Raw genomic sequence first — 15,951 nt, 5'->3', positions numbered from 1 at the left:
TGTTTTCTTGTAAACAGGAAAGCTCCCGCATGCACGTGGGCGGCCCAGACACTAGAGAAAACTTAACGGTTCGAACCCAACCTGGCCCAGAGGACGGATTCACTGTGCATCTGGTATGTGGTTAAATAAGAAGTACCTATTTCAGTAATGACCCCAAACAGCAGTGTGGGGACCTAGAGCACCAGCCCAGCAGAGCAGGGCAGCCCAGCAGACCTTAGCAGGTAAGATGCAAGGGACAGTCTGTCAGATTGCAAGGAGCTACCCCTGGCTTGTGTCTGGCAGGAGATCTGTCTCTCTTTGTAGTGCAAAATTATTTGGAGTTTTGGGGGGCTTTTTGTTTTGTTTTGGGATGGGTTTTTTTTTTGGCTCTTTACTCATCCTGCAATCCACTGTACAATCCCTGTGACACCAGAGGCTCCCTATGTCTCTCCATGCTTCAATCTCGTGTGAAATTGTCTTTCAAGCTAAGGCACTTCTCTCACTGTAGATGTCAAAAAGATGGGCATCTCTGTCTAAGCCAGTCACCCTGGCCCGCACATCCGTAGGCCATGGAGAGAATATCTAGCTATCAAATCCTCTTCTAAACTGACTTGCCCCCAGCAGGCACGGATTTCTCCCTGACTGAAATGAGCCTACAGACGCTCAGACTGTACAGCACTCGGACTGAGTTATCTGCTCAATCACTCACAACTCCTTGCTGTGTTTACGCAGTGCTCAGCACAACAGCACCATGATCCTTCACTGGGCCCTCCCAAAACACACAGAAATCACAATAACCACTTACTCTGCTCAATAAAATACCACAGATATTTTTGCCCCAGGTTTCTGGAGAGGGAAAAGTCATGCCCTAGAGAGTAGCTTGTAGGAAAACTAACCAGCACAGCCTCTTTATGAAGTGGAGCCCTAAGGCTCAAAGCACAGGTTCCTGTGTCTCCTGCCTGCAGGTGGCCAAGCATAGATGGCTTTGGAAACGTGACAGAGCAATCATATCAATCTGTTTCCCTCCAGTACCCCAACCACATGCAATTTAGGACCTTCCTGAGCAAGACTTAGTTTCCATGTACTCACTGAACCTGAGTGGATTTTGTCTGTATTTTAATCTGCCCAGCTTTGTCTTCAACTTTTAGCATCTACAATGATTTTCAGTGAGAAGTTCACCAGCTTTACTACACCTCATGCAAAGCTTTGCGTACCAAGCATCAAGTCGGGTCAGTGGAGTGTCTAACTTTGCCACAGATCTACTAGGGGCTCCTCAGTATGCACTTGTCTTCCCTAGGTAGCTAGGGCATCTCTGTTCAAAGTCATATGTATGTGAGCTCTGGAAACATACTGTCATTCCTGGTTGTCCCCAGTAGAGACAGTTTTTCAGCTATTTCATTTCTCAGTACATATCCTGTTGTGCCCAGATTTGTCGCTGAGGTCCATTTGACTTCTGAGACTAAACAGCTCAAATTCATTTCACCTGGAGAGAAGAATGAGACAGCTGACAGGAATCTGGGCACACCAGGATGCTTCAGCGGTTAGACCAGAGAGCAGGGCACCACCAAATGATCTTTCAGCTCTTCTAAGCTCTGAGGTGTGGGTAGATGTCACTGTTTGAAGCTTGATATACAAAACTTGACAGAGTGGGGAGATAACGTATGAGATTCCTTGCTATGGAATGTTGTAAGAAGGACTCAGTGGTCCTCCGGAAAAGCCCATCTTTCTCCACCAACTATATTCTTGACTCAGACTTCTCCACTACATGGGCTAAACAGAGCTAGAATGGCTGCAGAGTGAGACTGCTCAGTGTGTTTCTTGGGGCTGTGAAGGGCTGGATTTGTTAAACCTGCCACCCAATTCCAGTTTCTATTTCTCTGATCTCTGGAGAGAAACAGTGTGTTCCTCACCATGCACACTTTGGAGCTGGCTCTGAGAGATCAAGACAAACCTGTTTCCTGCTGGCTGGACCATGGCATCTCGTTGGGGATCTCATTGACGCGTTTTGCCACACAAGTGCCACAGATGAGGGTCACAGGGCCATGGGACTCAGGATTTGAGGAGGGGAAGTGGAGGAAGGGATCAGAGGAAGAGAGACTGGCCCAGTGGTTCACTGTTATCACCAAAACAGCTACTACAATAGGAGCACTGTTGCCTTGTGGGCTGGCTGGATGATGGGATTTCACAGGGCTGTAAATCACTTTGTCCTGTGGCCACGCTCTCCCTCCTGTGTTGAAAAGGCTTAAATTTCCCTCACTCAGGAAGGATTGCAAACTCAGGGAAGGGGGCGGAGGCCAGGTGCTGGAACCATTCAGTGGGGGCATCCCCAATCACATACCTCTGAAATTTGACTCTGGCAGGGAAGTCGATGCGGTTCAACTGACTTCAGGACCTCCCTGTGCCCATGCCAGAACAAACAGCTGCATTGAGGATTCCTGGGCCATTAGCAGTGGCCATTCACACTAGGAATGCTTTCTCCTGCCTCATAGGGAGGAGGGAGGCACCCGGTGCTTGTTCTCTCAGCTTCCAGATGCTCGCAGGCAGCCCACCACTCACACAGCATGTGTGTGCTCGCTGGCACATTGGCACTCACTCCAGCTATGTGTTTCAGGCATAGGAGGATTCAAGTACCCTGAGCAATGCGTGGATACAGCAGACTAGCATATGTTCAGACACCCATGCACAGACTAGGACATTCAAACTATCTTGGATAAGCACCCACAACCAGCAGCCTGGGGACACAGCCATAGCAAGTCCTTGGTGTGTGAAAAGCCAGGTCTGACCCAAACCTTCTTTGTCAGTGTTTGAGGCAGTCAGGTACCTGGTAGAAGATGCTTTCCATATGTGGGGAAGAGAAATATGAGATGAATGCTATGCAGGAGGAGGTATCTTCTGGTGGGACCTCCACCCATCCCCAAGGCCCCGTGTCTGTACTGCAGTGTGCAGCCTCTCTCTCATTCCATGGGTCTATGGGATGAATTATATGAGTTGAACCTAGGCTGTCCAAGGATCCTCTGTCTTAGCTGCAGTAAGTAGTTTGGGACAGAATGCAACACAGAGAGGTGATGGCTCTGAGATGCAGGAGTGAAGCGAGATGTGGGCATCACTTGAATGAGTCTTGGGTGCAGTTATGAAGTCCTATGTGGCTCGGGGGTGGTGAGGTGTTCATTATCTCAAAGTACAAGAACAAAATGAAATTAGGAAAGAAACAAAAGAAGGACATTCTTCAACCAGTGTGTACTTAATCTGTGGAACTCCTTTCTGCAGGATTTTGTGGGTGCTAGAAGTTTACATGGGCTTAAGGAGAGACTGAGAAGGTTCTTGGAAGTCACAGAATGGTTCACAGAATCACAGAATGATTGTGTATGACCCACATAGGTCCATAGCCTGTACAGACAAAACCACTGTATATGCTTGCTGTGTTGTAGGGCCCTGAGATGCTAGTGTGGATAACTCCTAGAAAGACTGGACTTATAGTTACTTGGATGTATTTAGTGTTCACACAGTGACAGAGAAAACTCAGGTGGCAGTAGTGAAGCCACGAACAGCTAATGCAGCCCAGTGCTTCCATTAATCTACATGGGGCCTCCTAACCTATAGCCAGCTTAAGAGTCAGAAAAAGCCCTAACTACAGTACAGATGTAGTCAGCAGAGCAAGTATAGTCCAGTATCTTGCTCAGTTCAACCTATTCTCAGCACTGAAAATAGCGCAGAACACACTTGTTCCTGCCACAAGCTTTAGAGGAGCCCGGGGAGACCAGCTAAGCTGGAGGCATCTTCATTATTGATGCCTAAAGCAAAGTGAGGTGCACTCTAGGCACTGGCCCACAGCTGCTCTGCACCCTGCTGCCAAAGGAGGTGTGCTTTGTAGTCCTGAGTTACTGGCCAGTTCATGGCATGCCAGTCATAAACCATCAGGCTTCATGTGAACAGATACCAAAAACTTCTTTCCATTTTCCCAGTAGACGACCTGTAGGTGTTAATAGCACCGTCTGATCCATCTCCTTTATCTCTTACAGCCCAAGAAGCTAGGACACTGAGTGCCTAAGGACTCGGTGTATACAATTTCAAGTAACTAGCTCAAATGCTAAGGAAACTCTCATTTTTCCAATGTTAAACACAAGGACAATCCAAAGTCAAGCAAAGAATGAGATGTAGGTCAAGCACCTTGTACCCACACAGGCTCTTACAACCTGCCCAAAGGTGTCCATGGTCCCCTGTGATCTATTCTTTCCTAGCAGAAGCATTTGTCTTTCCCTCAGAAAGCCAGGTAGCCCCATGGTTTATCCAGAGCCCAGCATATAACAGTGGTTGGTCCTCTCCATCTTTTATACTTGCCTGTCACCTTTTTGTTGTATTGTCTAAGGAAAATGATGCTTAGATAGGAGTGCTTGGTTCATCTTGTTGTCAACTCTTCTAGCCCAAGGGCATTTTTGGAAAGTCACAGAAGCCAGAAGGGAAGCGCTCGACAGCCAGGCAGAAGGAATATATCAGCAAGTCACCCTCCCAGGCTTTTTCTCCAGTGCTCACAAAATCCAGGAACTGCTGAAGTAAGGCAGTTAAGGGGTCTTCTGGTTGCAGGGCCACTTACAGGGTGTGTCTGAGAAATGGCCACCAGCTCACTGCTGCAGACGCCCTCCATCATTCACTGGATTTCGTATCATCAGCCTTGCTGGCTTGATGTAACGTATTTCTGAGTGGCGGTGCCTCAGGCTCACATCCCCATGTGTCTACATTGCAGATATTTCCACTTGCACCAGTTTGGTTCCCCTTATCAACGAGGATATCACCAGCCTCATCTAGGTGCAGTTAAAAGGAGATATATAAAATAGATCACAGGAATCCTCTCCTAAAAGTGCCTGTTTCTTGATCTGATTGTCTCCAATTAGTCTGGTGACGATCCTCACCCAGTGTGTATCTTTCCTGCACTGGTGCCTTGCATCATCCTCCAGGTCATACACCATCCCAGGGAGTGCACTGATGTCAGATGTGAGACCTGATGGGTTTTATATAGTTTGCATTGGGAAACATAGAATACACTAAGGACTTGCAGTAAGATAAGACATAGAAAGTGGGATACAGCATGGGGGCTAGCCTGACCTCTGCTTTGTGCTGCAATTCAGAAAGGGAGTTTGTCCTCGATGCTCAAGTAATGGCCTGGTGAAGCCTTTATTTGCTTTGCATTATTGCTTTGCCCTAAGTTGCCTGTGAGATCTTGAGCAGATCCGCAGCACTGTTGGGATCACTTGCATCTCTTAAGTTTCAATGGACAGCAAACCTTCAATCAGCTGCATTTGGTGTATGGTGTCCTGACACTTCAGTACTGAGGTTCAACTGAGGATATATGGTCTGATGTTCAGAGGGGCTTGCTAGAAGGTCCAGATCCCCAGCAATTCCTTTCTGTGACCCAAACACACATCCCATGCTCCAAGGCCCACTGTTTGGATGTGCCCAGCTTGCTGCCAAAGAAAACGCACTGAGTAGTGGGCACCTCCTTTGTGTTGCACAGGTTAAAGGATCGAAGCAATATTTGCTAAACAATTGCTGCAAAAGTGCAAACCATTCTGAACAACCAGGTCTCTCCTAGGCATGCCAGAATCATTAATCCTAGATCTACAACTTTCAGCACACTGAAACAGCCAAGGAGGACTAAGCACCTGCATTTCTGCACTAGTTAGAGCATAGAAAACAGGGGTTTGTGCCAAAACACTGGATACAACTGATCCAGTAGGAACACAAAGAGGGTGTAGAGATGATATGGGATCTGGTGTCAAGCCCATCAGGACAAAATCACCATCTTAAAACCTTGCACACACATTTGAAATATCTATCCGAGGCTTTTGGGGTGCTGAGGCAAAGGGAGTCCCAAAAACTGGCATTGGCTATTCTCCAGACATCCATTCTGGAGAAACCAGATTGAAAAATCGAGAGAGAGTAAGAAAGGAGGAAAGGGCAGAAATGACAACCAAAGGCTTTCTGCACTGAGAAGAATGTGCATGTGTGTATGCATGTGCGTACATGTGCTGCTTCTCTTGGCTGAAGGAAGTGCCTGGCTGTCGGGCAGCTGTGCAGCATCATTCCCAGATGCCAGGCTGTCACGATGAGTTCCTGCACTTCCTCTCTGCCTCTGGCATTTGGTGGCCATTACTACTGGGCTCTTAGTCAAATAGCTGCCAGAGTTCCAGTCTCACGTGAATCCCAGGACAGAAGCTCTTCTCCCCTTTGTGGAGTGACTGCTGGAAAAGCACAAGAAGCATCAGCGTAAGGACAGTCTGTTTTGAACAGCATCTCCCTTTGCCCTCTGTAGCCTCCCCGCTGGCCCCACAGGAGAGAAGCATCCCTGAAGAGACACAGCTCTGAGGGAAGTCCAGGCTACAGCCAGGCCCCAGCAATCTACCTGCTTTTGCATTATTTATTATTGGCCATAGATGGCAGCAAACATCTCAATCTGTCCTGCTATGTTGGCTGGCTGCAGCTGGGAGCCACAGGAGCAGATGCACAAGCCAGGGAAATTCCTCCATTCCTTTGCTGCATGGCCATGGCCCATTCTCCAAAAGAAAAGAGGTGCGATGAGGTGGGACCATTGTGTGGCTCCCAACTAGGGCTAGCAGTCTCCAACGGAGCCGTGTTACTGGCTTAGGGATTGTGGCCACTGATAGAATAGCCCTGGATCTCCTCTAGGCTCCCATGCCTCTGGGTGCTGGGATGACCTGAGGGACTGGAGGGAGTCAGGTCTTGCGTACCTGTCTCTAATGGAGCTAGTAGGACTGAGGTAGCTGGGAAGAGTGCTCATCACTCTGCAGTGGGGATAATCACAGCCCTGGGATGGGAAAGGTCCTGGGGCAGAGCAGAAGTGTCAGAGACCAAGAAAGGGCCCTAACTGGTTTCATTTTGCCAACATAAATGTAGCCATTGAGTTCAGGAGTAGAAGGATGAGACACATCCGAAGGTTTTCAATCTGTAGATCTATATATCCACCTCTTTATCAAGCAACTTTGACTTTACTAACCTTATTTTTCAGCTGGGATACCACAATTACTCTGGTTGTAGAGGAACTTAAGAAAAGCCTGCCAGGATCAGACAAAAAAAAGTTTATCCTGCCCCAGGCCATTTTCCCATAGTAGCTAAGAGCAGATGGTTAGGAAAAGGAATAAAAAATGGAAATTTGTGAATGATCCTTCCTTCTTTTCCTACCTACATTACTGGTCACCTACCACCCTAGGACCCACAGCTCTGGAGCTCGCATGAAGCTTCACAGGGTTTCACAGCCATTCCTCCATTCAGTTATTATTTATAATAGCAGGAGTTTTATAGGTGTCTTGTTTGCAGGCTGGAGCTGTCCTTTTCCTTTGGGTTGCATACACCTCAGGCCAATAACAGACCCTATTTCCCACGGCAGTCTCAAGGAGGGAAGTAAGGACACAGCTGGAGCCTGTCTATCTGTCCTTCTGCATCCTATGCAGATGTGGGATTAGCTGGGAAGGAGGGAGGTGGGCTGGGTCCCCACTATCAAGCTCAAACTTCAGGTTTAAATGGGGGTTAAGATTCCTGCCTCGGCCAAGCTTTCTGTATAGGCTCGGTGGTGTCACTTACCCTCTCTCTGCACTTCAGTTGCTTTGCTGTAAGAGGGGGGACCTAACTCTGCTTTGCCCCTGGAGACATCTTTGCTGGAGCTGGATGTATTGTGCCTCTCACGGCCCCTAGTGTTTCAAAATACGTTAGAGAAGTGAATGCCTTCCTGGTTGTTTCACCAACCAGGAGAAAGCACTGCAAGACCTGCTGCTTCTCACTTTGACTTGATTTCGCTAGATTGTTTTTTTTTTTTTTGTTTTTTTTGTTTTTTTTTTTTCTCTCTCTCTCTAGCATTTTTTTCCCTGTGTGCTGCTTTTTTAGCCAAGCTCCAGACCTATGGCTCTTTTCCAGTCTGGAATGCTCTTTCTCTGCCAGGTCCCCTTCTCTTTGCAATCCTTTAATTATAATTTCAGGATCATAATCACCCAGAGAGAGACAGAAAGTAAGAAGTAGAGATGGAGTGAGCAGGAACATGAGTTCCACCCTACGTTTACCCCTAGAAGTACAGAAGAGGAATGCTGTGGTTCTATAGGATGGCTCCTGCAGTTAGCATCGCCTGTATAATTAGCCCAAGATAGATGGTACTGGCAAGGAAACACCTCACCATCTAATTTCAAACTGTTATAAAACCAGTGAATGGAAAACGGAGAGCTTCCATTTGTTTCCAATTGAGAAAAATACAGGGTTAAGGTTGGTCTGCAGCTCCACCTCTTGCACACACACGCATACTCACTCATGGCTAAACGAAACCAGGAGAGAGTAGTGAATATACAGCTGTGACAAATCCATTGCCTTCTCAAGATACAGAGAGAGATATCAAGGGCTCAGGGCACAGTGTCAGAACTCAAATCAAAACTTCTCTGCCTCACCTCCTCTTTATTTGGCTACTCTATTTATTTATTTACTTATTCTCCTCCTCCACATCTTCTCCCAATTAGCATTTCCAGAGAAGGCTGAGCTCCCCAGAGCTGGCCAGTTTTGCATGCTCTTTTTATTCTGGAGGGTTTACAGACTTAAAAGCTAAGGCAGGCAAAAGACTGGGAAAGCAGGCTCCAGGGAGAAGGAGGGAGGTGCCCAAGGCCATGCAGCGAGTCTATGTCAGAGGAGAGAGGCAATTCTGGTTCCTAGCTGTTTTCCTAAACTGTGGATCTATACAGAATGTTTCTTGCCCTCATGCCTTCCTCTATCTTCATTTAATAATCCTCTTTCCTGGCTTTATGGCTTTCCTCCCTTATCCCAGTGCTCCTCATTATTGTTATCCTCTCTTCTTTCCCATCACACTTTTCCTTTTTACACTTTTTCTGTCCCCAATTACATCAGGGGCTGAACAGTCCCTTTACATTGCCAGGAGGTGCAACCTCTGTTCATGTTTTGTGTTGGTATTGCTTTTCTTTCTGGGATGGTGAGTGTTTCTGGCTGATAGATGGTGCGGTTGGCTCAGGGAGAGTTGAAAATACTAGGTCCCAAAATTAGACACTCCTACTCCCTCTACCCCCCCCCCAGCAGGAGACAATAGTGTGATTGTCTCAACCTTGATTTTTGCTCTTGGGCAGCTGGCTGCTGGTATACCTCAGACCTTTGTACTGTTTACAGAGGACTAAGACTCATATATGCCAGGGCCAAAGCCTCTGAGGTTGTAGCTCAAGTAAGATGTTGCCCTTTAAAGCACAGGAATCAGCTTTGCACTGAAACGCCTCCAGCTCAGCAGGATATCTTCCCAGAATCAGACGAGACATTTGATGTCATGTCCCAGCACCGGGGAACCATATGCAGCCGTTTGGAACAAAATCCAACCCGGGCAGCTCACTCGTCTTCAGGTTCTGTTACAAACTCTAAACTCCAGCCAGGTTCACTGAAACATTTTCCTACTTCCCTTAACATTTTGTGCTCATTAGAAGACAACACGTGGGAGAACAGAGGATGGGTAGTATCTTTTTAAATAGCTTGTAACTGTGGCACTTATCGTACTTTGTTTTAGAAGCCACTGGAGAATGGTATGGAAAAGCAGCGTGCATGTCTGGGCCTGGCAGGTCAGTGCGGAGTCAGCAAGCAAGTCTATTTGGGGCCCGGAGGAGTCTGTGCAGTTGCTTCATGTTATTTCTGTCATGTAAAGAGCAAAAGACAAAATAGGAGGATGCCATTCAAAACTCAGTGTCTCCTCAAGGATTCCTCCCTAATCCAGGCAAGACACGAGCTCATAATCTCCAGGCTGGTTCCCCTCACTCCAGTGGTGATGGTTTGAATTGTATCCCCAGAAGGTCCGTCTCAGATTGCTTTCGTCTGACTTTAAGTTCAAGCTGTTAATTTTATTTGCATGCAAATACCAACAGAAAGCCCAAAGGTGAAGAGGGAATTTCATAGCTGCCCTTGGAGAGAAAGTCCTGTTTGAATCCTGATGGGTTTTCTCAGTTGCCCCATCGCAGGCAATATTGGTGTTGTTTTTTCACAGGACTAGTCAGGAACATATTAAGAATGCTTTGTAGATAATACTGTCCACTCTGGAGGCAGGGATGTGGGTAAGGACAAGAGATGATCAGTTTATTTTCAGCTCAGAATTTCTGGAATGAAAATTGCATGCATCTCTCCTGAGTTCTGGGTTTCTGCTAGCATATGTTATTGCATGCACATAAACCCACAATGATAGACATCACAGTCCTCTGAGCACTTCCTTAGCTGCAAAAACATTGAACAAGTTGTTGGTTTGCAAGGACAACCATTAGTGGGAGTCGTGTTCACAAGTACGCCTTCTTGAGAGGAATTTCTGACAAGATGTCACTCTTGGCCATTAGACTGATGTCTTCACTGACATAGGGCTATATCATTATGACCTGAAGTGGTTAGTCCTCCAGCTGGCCTACCTCCTAAATGGGAGGTATTGGGATATACCAAAGAATGCCAGTGGGGTTTTACCAAAGAAGGCTTTTCCATTTAAGCCATCCACTTAAAGGGCATTTCTGGACATAAAGACATTCTACTCTGTAATGTAGAGAGGAATCCAGGAGGCTTAAATTAGGATCTAGTCAGCTCAGCCTTTCTCAGTAGTCAGTGTATTTTCCTCTGGAAAAAGTCATGCCTTGGAATAGGCTGAATCATCCTCCAGAGATACTTGTCCCTTCCCATCGGTCACGGATGAGGGCTGCCACAAAACAGTGTTTCTAATTTAGGTGCTGTGGTAGGTAAAGTTAGCTGACAGGAGTCCGAATTAAGGCATTAATGTTTTTAAAAGGAAACTCAAACCCTAGATCTTGATGGCTTGTCATTAAAGTCGTATGCAAGCCAAAAGGCCAAAATTATTCAGGAGAATTATGTCTCCCACCAGTAAATCCTTCTTAAGTTCTCCCAAGGCCTTGGATTACTCTTTCTCACCTCCTGTGCTATCTGCTGCACACCATGGTCTCAAATTTCCCCCACACAGCAGCATCGTCATGACACCAGTCTTCTGCCATAACAAATCATTCAGAAAATCTTGCCAAGTACCTTGGATGAAAGTAGCTCTCTCAATGCGGGACCCTTCTCATTAGCATGGCACATGCCAATCAGGTGTGCTGAGACCACCGAGAAAGATGATCTCATAGCATGATCCTCTTATGGGGCTTCAAGAAGAGCCTAAATCCTTCAGCATGGATTGAATCACCATCACATTTGGCCTGGAGAAGCAAAGTGCCCTTGGACCTCTGCCTGAAGTGAAAAGGGTTGTTCTCAATCTCAGTTTCTGTTTCCCTCTACTGCTGAGAAGCATAAGCTGTTTGCTAGCAACACAAGATTGGTGAAGGAGTTGGGGGCAGGGGTGTGGGGAGTGATAAGTGGGGCAGGAAACAGGGCCATTTTCCACTCAGGTATTATGCAAACATAATGAGATTTTGAGTAAACGTTTAGCAGGTGCCTCCTATTTCCTAGAAACCTTAGCTGAGTGCTCTACAGCATGAAGACTGAAAGCTGTTCGGTTTTGATTTCATCCCTCTTCCACGTGCTTTACTAGGTTTGACCCTGCTTATAACTAGAAATGTTCGGCTTCTGTCTCAGGCTGTCGACCTTGTTGGTAGAAGAGGTTTCCTTTGCAGGTCCTCGTTTTTTGAGTGACTGGCTTTCCAGAGAGCAAAAGCTACATTTCCCCTTTTCTCCTTCCGAAGACTGTTTTCCCTTCCTTCTACCTGCTAATTAGGACTCATTAGCCATTGGTAGAACTGAACTGGGAGACAGGAGACCGTGACTTTAGTGCTGAAGGTCTGGTGGCAGTAATCATGGGAGGTTGTTGCTCTTGCTGTGCAACTCTCACAAGGACAACTGAGGGATCACTCAACTGAATCCAGCTGGGGTCTTTTTACCTTAATTCCTGTCTCCAAAGTGGCCAACACTGTGTGTTTCAGAAAAGGTAGAAGAAACACCGTGCTAAATATATGTGGTGTAATCTCTCCCCACACCTATTGGGGGGGGGTTGTTGGGATTTTTTTTTTTCTCTTCGGTAATCTCTAATTCCAGACTAAAAGCCTGAATCATAAGGAGTGTTTAAGCCTTCCAAAAATGCTTTTTAAATTTGGTCCTCTAAGAAAGTAAGACTTATTTTCTCACGTACTGTGTTTGTGTATGTGTGTGCACGCATGTGGTTTCCTGTGTATCTGTAACTCTCACCCCTTCCTAAGCAGCTTTCGAATCTTTTGGAACATTTTAAACATATCTGACTTTTGATTGACATCCTAAGCCAGCCAGAGGTTAATGGTTTTGTGAAAATGGGGCATCAGTTAATGGAAAGCTGTAGAACTCTGCTAAACTCTGAAAAAAGGCAGCTGAAATTTGGATTCAGTCATATTAGCAGGTAATCCAGAATCCCTCAGATGTCAGACCGTAAGAAACTAGGTCCACCATCTATCTGATGATCTGTTAGCATGAGCTATTCCTAGACACAAAAGCCAAAAGGCTTTCCTGTATAACATGAGACAGAGAATTTCACTCGGTTATTCCTGCATAAAGCCCATTTCTCACAGTTGAGCTGGGCTATATCTTTTTTCAAACAGCATCTAAGCCGGGTTTTCAGATGGAGAATCATCCGTGTCTTGTGCTAAATTTAAGGCCTAGACACATATATGCATCAGACAACAAGTCACAGGTCAGAGTGTGCACCAAAATGCCCAGTTCTCCCCTGAGTATTTCTAACTGGGGAAATAGCAATTTGATACTCGCATGTGCTGATATCCGTATCTGTCTAGATATTAGTGGATACAAATTGCGTATTGTGATCGTGACAGCATTGGTATTCTGAATGAATCTTTCAGTAGGAGATCCTATTCCAGCACAGTTTGGTTGACGTCAGTGGGATGGCTCGATTTACATCAGCTGAAATTCTGGATTTTTTTTTGTTTAGTAATAAACCAGTGATGGAAGAATTTGAGCCATTCAGCTCAACAGTATTTTTTAACAGGCACTGAAAAAATGCATGAAGGACTCAAGGAAATGCAGCACCAGTTTTCCCAGCTTCGGGATAAGACGCAGCAAAGAGAAGATGCAAATGGATGATGTGAGCTGGGGTTCGGGTAGCACTAGAATCAGCCCATTGAAATGCAGTGGATAAATATCCTTTTTTCTCTGATGCGTGGCAGATAGTCCAACTTCAGGAGTATCTGAGGTGACTAAATTGGGGGTCTGTGTGCTCTAGGCCCTGCATATGACCAATGGATTGAGAGGAACCCCCAGATCTTGGGTGGACTGATGGCTTGCTGAAAAGACCCTCTCCTCAATGATGAAATCGGCTTAGAGTGACTATCTGGTTGTCGTGGTGTCTCAGTTACATCTCTGGAGATACGTATGATGAATCCAACCTGAATAACTACCATGAAAGGTCAGCAGCAACATGAGACTACAGCTTTGGTGGCAATGCTGACATACTCAGGCCTAAAGTTTTTGCCAGACTACGTGGAAAGAAACTGGAGGCTGAGCTCTCAGCAAGGTTTTTTCCTTTTCATCAGCAGCTCCCATTCTGTGGCTGATGCAGATAAGATATTTTCTGTATGAGAGGAAGTAAAGCACCTACCTTCACAGCTCTGTTCCAGATGACCTTGGCTTTAGACATACACATGACAGCTCTGGTAGGCAATCCACTGTTATTCCTAGTTATCCTGCTGTGTAAAATTTCTCCTGGGTAAAAGATGATAGTCTCTGGGCATTGGATTTCACATGGCCAATGCAGAGAAGTAAAAGGAGTACCCCCCCCCCAAACATAAATTGAATGTATCACCTTGTGATTCTTGGGAAAGAAACTATTGAAAGCAGCAGAAGGAATTTAGTCAGTGAAGACAAAGATGGAGAGGAAACGGTCTTAGACCAATGGTAAGATGTATATATCCTTTTTTTTTTTTTTTTAAAAAAAAAAAAAAAAAAAAAAAAGCAATGGCTTGATGATCAAGTGCAATATTGAACCCAGAGCTTTTGGCAGCATTTTTAATGAAATGTCAGAAAAGACAAGATCAAGAATATTCTCTGATAGCAGTGAGGGAGGATTTCTAGAGTCAGAAAAAGTTATTCATCTCCAATAGAAACTTTCCCTCTCTTGTCTTACCTCCAGACAATCCCAGTTCACCCGCTGGGTATAAACGAAGGCTGAAACACTTTGTCTTCAGGTTTTCCTTCACAGTTTTATTTTCCATTTGAAAATATGCATTACCCCAGAGTCCTGCTTCAATCTCACTTACCTGCACTTTTTCACAGCTCTCCAATATCCCAGTTGAAACAAAATTCCTTTTGCTTTTCTTCTTCTTGTTGACACAAGAATGTAGACTGAAAATCAGGCAGTAAACAAGTCCTGTTAGTCAGCATCTTTCCACCAACCTCACCGCACAAAGAATCTATTTTCAAACAGATATAAACCCATTAGCTGATTTACAGGCTTGTTGTTGCATGTTGATGGCTCATTTGTTTCAGAAACCAAAGTGAACTTCTGGCAAAACTTTCAGATGTAGAGAACTGGTGCAGTTTAATACACTGGAATATTTTTAGGTTTTTTCCCCCCCTCATAATTAACAATAATCTGCCTTTGTATCTGCTGAAAAGATCACAGGGAGATGACAGTGTTGCAGGGAAGTTTGACTATGATAGAGAGATCAGCAAGTCATTTTACCCAGGAAAAGCGACAGGGTTTCAGGTTCGACTATGACTTTCAGGAGAACGTGGAGATTAGGAAAGCGTATGTTGCACTGGACAATATGGTGATTAGCAAAGCTGATTTTGCACTGGACAAGCCGCAACATTAAAAAATAGCAGATCTAGACAGGTGATCTGCTATGCCCCACGCACAGCTCTGGTTCCAGCAGTAACAGTACTGGAATGAGAACTTTGTTAGAACATTTGTTAATGAGGCTATAGCTTATCTGGAACACCTGTCCCTGCGTAAGTCTTACCAGGTGACTTTATAAATCCTGACAGTGGTGGTTAAAAACAAAAACAAAATAAAAAAATCACTATTTTGAACTGTTATTCTGAGAAAGGCACATGGAGATGGTGCAGGAAGGAGAGAAATTCACCCACCTCACTCTGGATGACAACAGTGGGAGCCACCCATACCTCTGAGCTCATATCCCAGGCTCCCTTTATAGCCATTGAGGAGAAACACGCACTTTTAAGGCATGATTCATGTGCCCTGTTTAAGTGTCTACCTTAGAAGGAGATAAATCATGCCTGGCACTCCAGTGAATGCTAAACTCTCTTGACTTCCAGAGTAGGGTGGCCACATCCCAGCAGCATACTGGGAGCAGGGTCTATCCTACAGCTCATTCTTAACCCATACTCAGAAACTCTTGGATAAGACCTGAACCAAGCACATGCCAAAGACATTATATACTATAGCATCCCACAAAGAGGAAGTTCCCTGGAAATAATTATGCAGGTGCAGGCTATTTTGATTAATGTAAATGCAGGCTATTTTAACTAGCTCTCTCTCTGAAGAGAGTGCAAGGTGACCAGTTCCAGTGGGGACATCTGCATTTAGTCAGCTGAATCCTTTCTAAATGTTATTTTAAAAGGCTGCTAGCAATTTATATTTGTCTGATTTTTTTTCCAAAGCACAGTAACAACTGGGAAGACAAGTGTGAAAGCAAATAGAGGAAAATAATATACACATGCATTCACACACACACACTTGCCTATGGTTTGTGCACCCTCAAAGGCACTTTGAGGTAGATTTTTTTTTGAAAAGCATCAGGCCGGAATATCAAGATGAATTTATTCTGATTTTTCAAGGCAGCTTCAAGACTCAGATTTTAGATGAGCCCAGTCTTTGGCTCATCACTTCAGTAAAATTTGCTATCAGAATGCAAAAATTTCCATTGCTGGATCCCTGGCTAGATTTTTCCAAGAGGATAGCATTCAGTATACTGAGCTCACTCAAAATTACACGAACTACATTTCCCTACC

The 15,951-nt window shown here is 45.3% G+C and overlaps 1 protein-coding gene across 2 annotated transcripts in view; it reads left to right on the top strand.

The window, feature by feature from the left end:
- Positions 1-15,951, top strand: part of PTH1R (parathyroid hormone 1 receptor) — a 124,039-nt gene that overhangs the window by 23,849 nt on the left and 84,239 nt on the right. Inside the window, exons 3-4 of one of the 2 annotated variants that reach the window (XM_062567633.1) lie at positions 259-299; positions 1,760-1,775. The exons of the other annotated variant lie outside the window; for it this stretch is intronic. Coding sequence (XP_062423617.1) covers positions 259-299; positions 1,760-1,775 — 57 coding nt within the window. The remainder of the gene's footprint in view (positions 1-258; positions 300-1,759; positions 1,776-15,951) is intronic. 2 annotated transcript variants of the gene reach the window in all.

Source organism: Rhea pennata, chromosome 2 (assembly GCF_028389875.1).
Source record: "Rhea pennata isolate bPtePen1 chromosome 2, bPtePen1.pri, whole genome shotgun sequence".
NCBI classification, from domain to species: domain Eukaryota; kingdom Metazoa; phylum Chordata; class Aves; order Rheiformes; family Rheidae; genus Rhea; species Rhea pennata.
The sequence above is the reverse complement of the archived record's forward strand: the minus strand, read 5'-3'. Positions and strand labels throughout refer to the sequence as shown.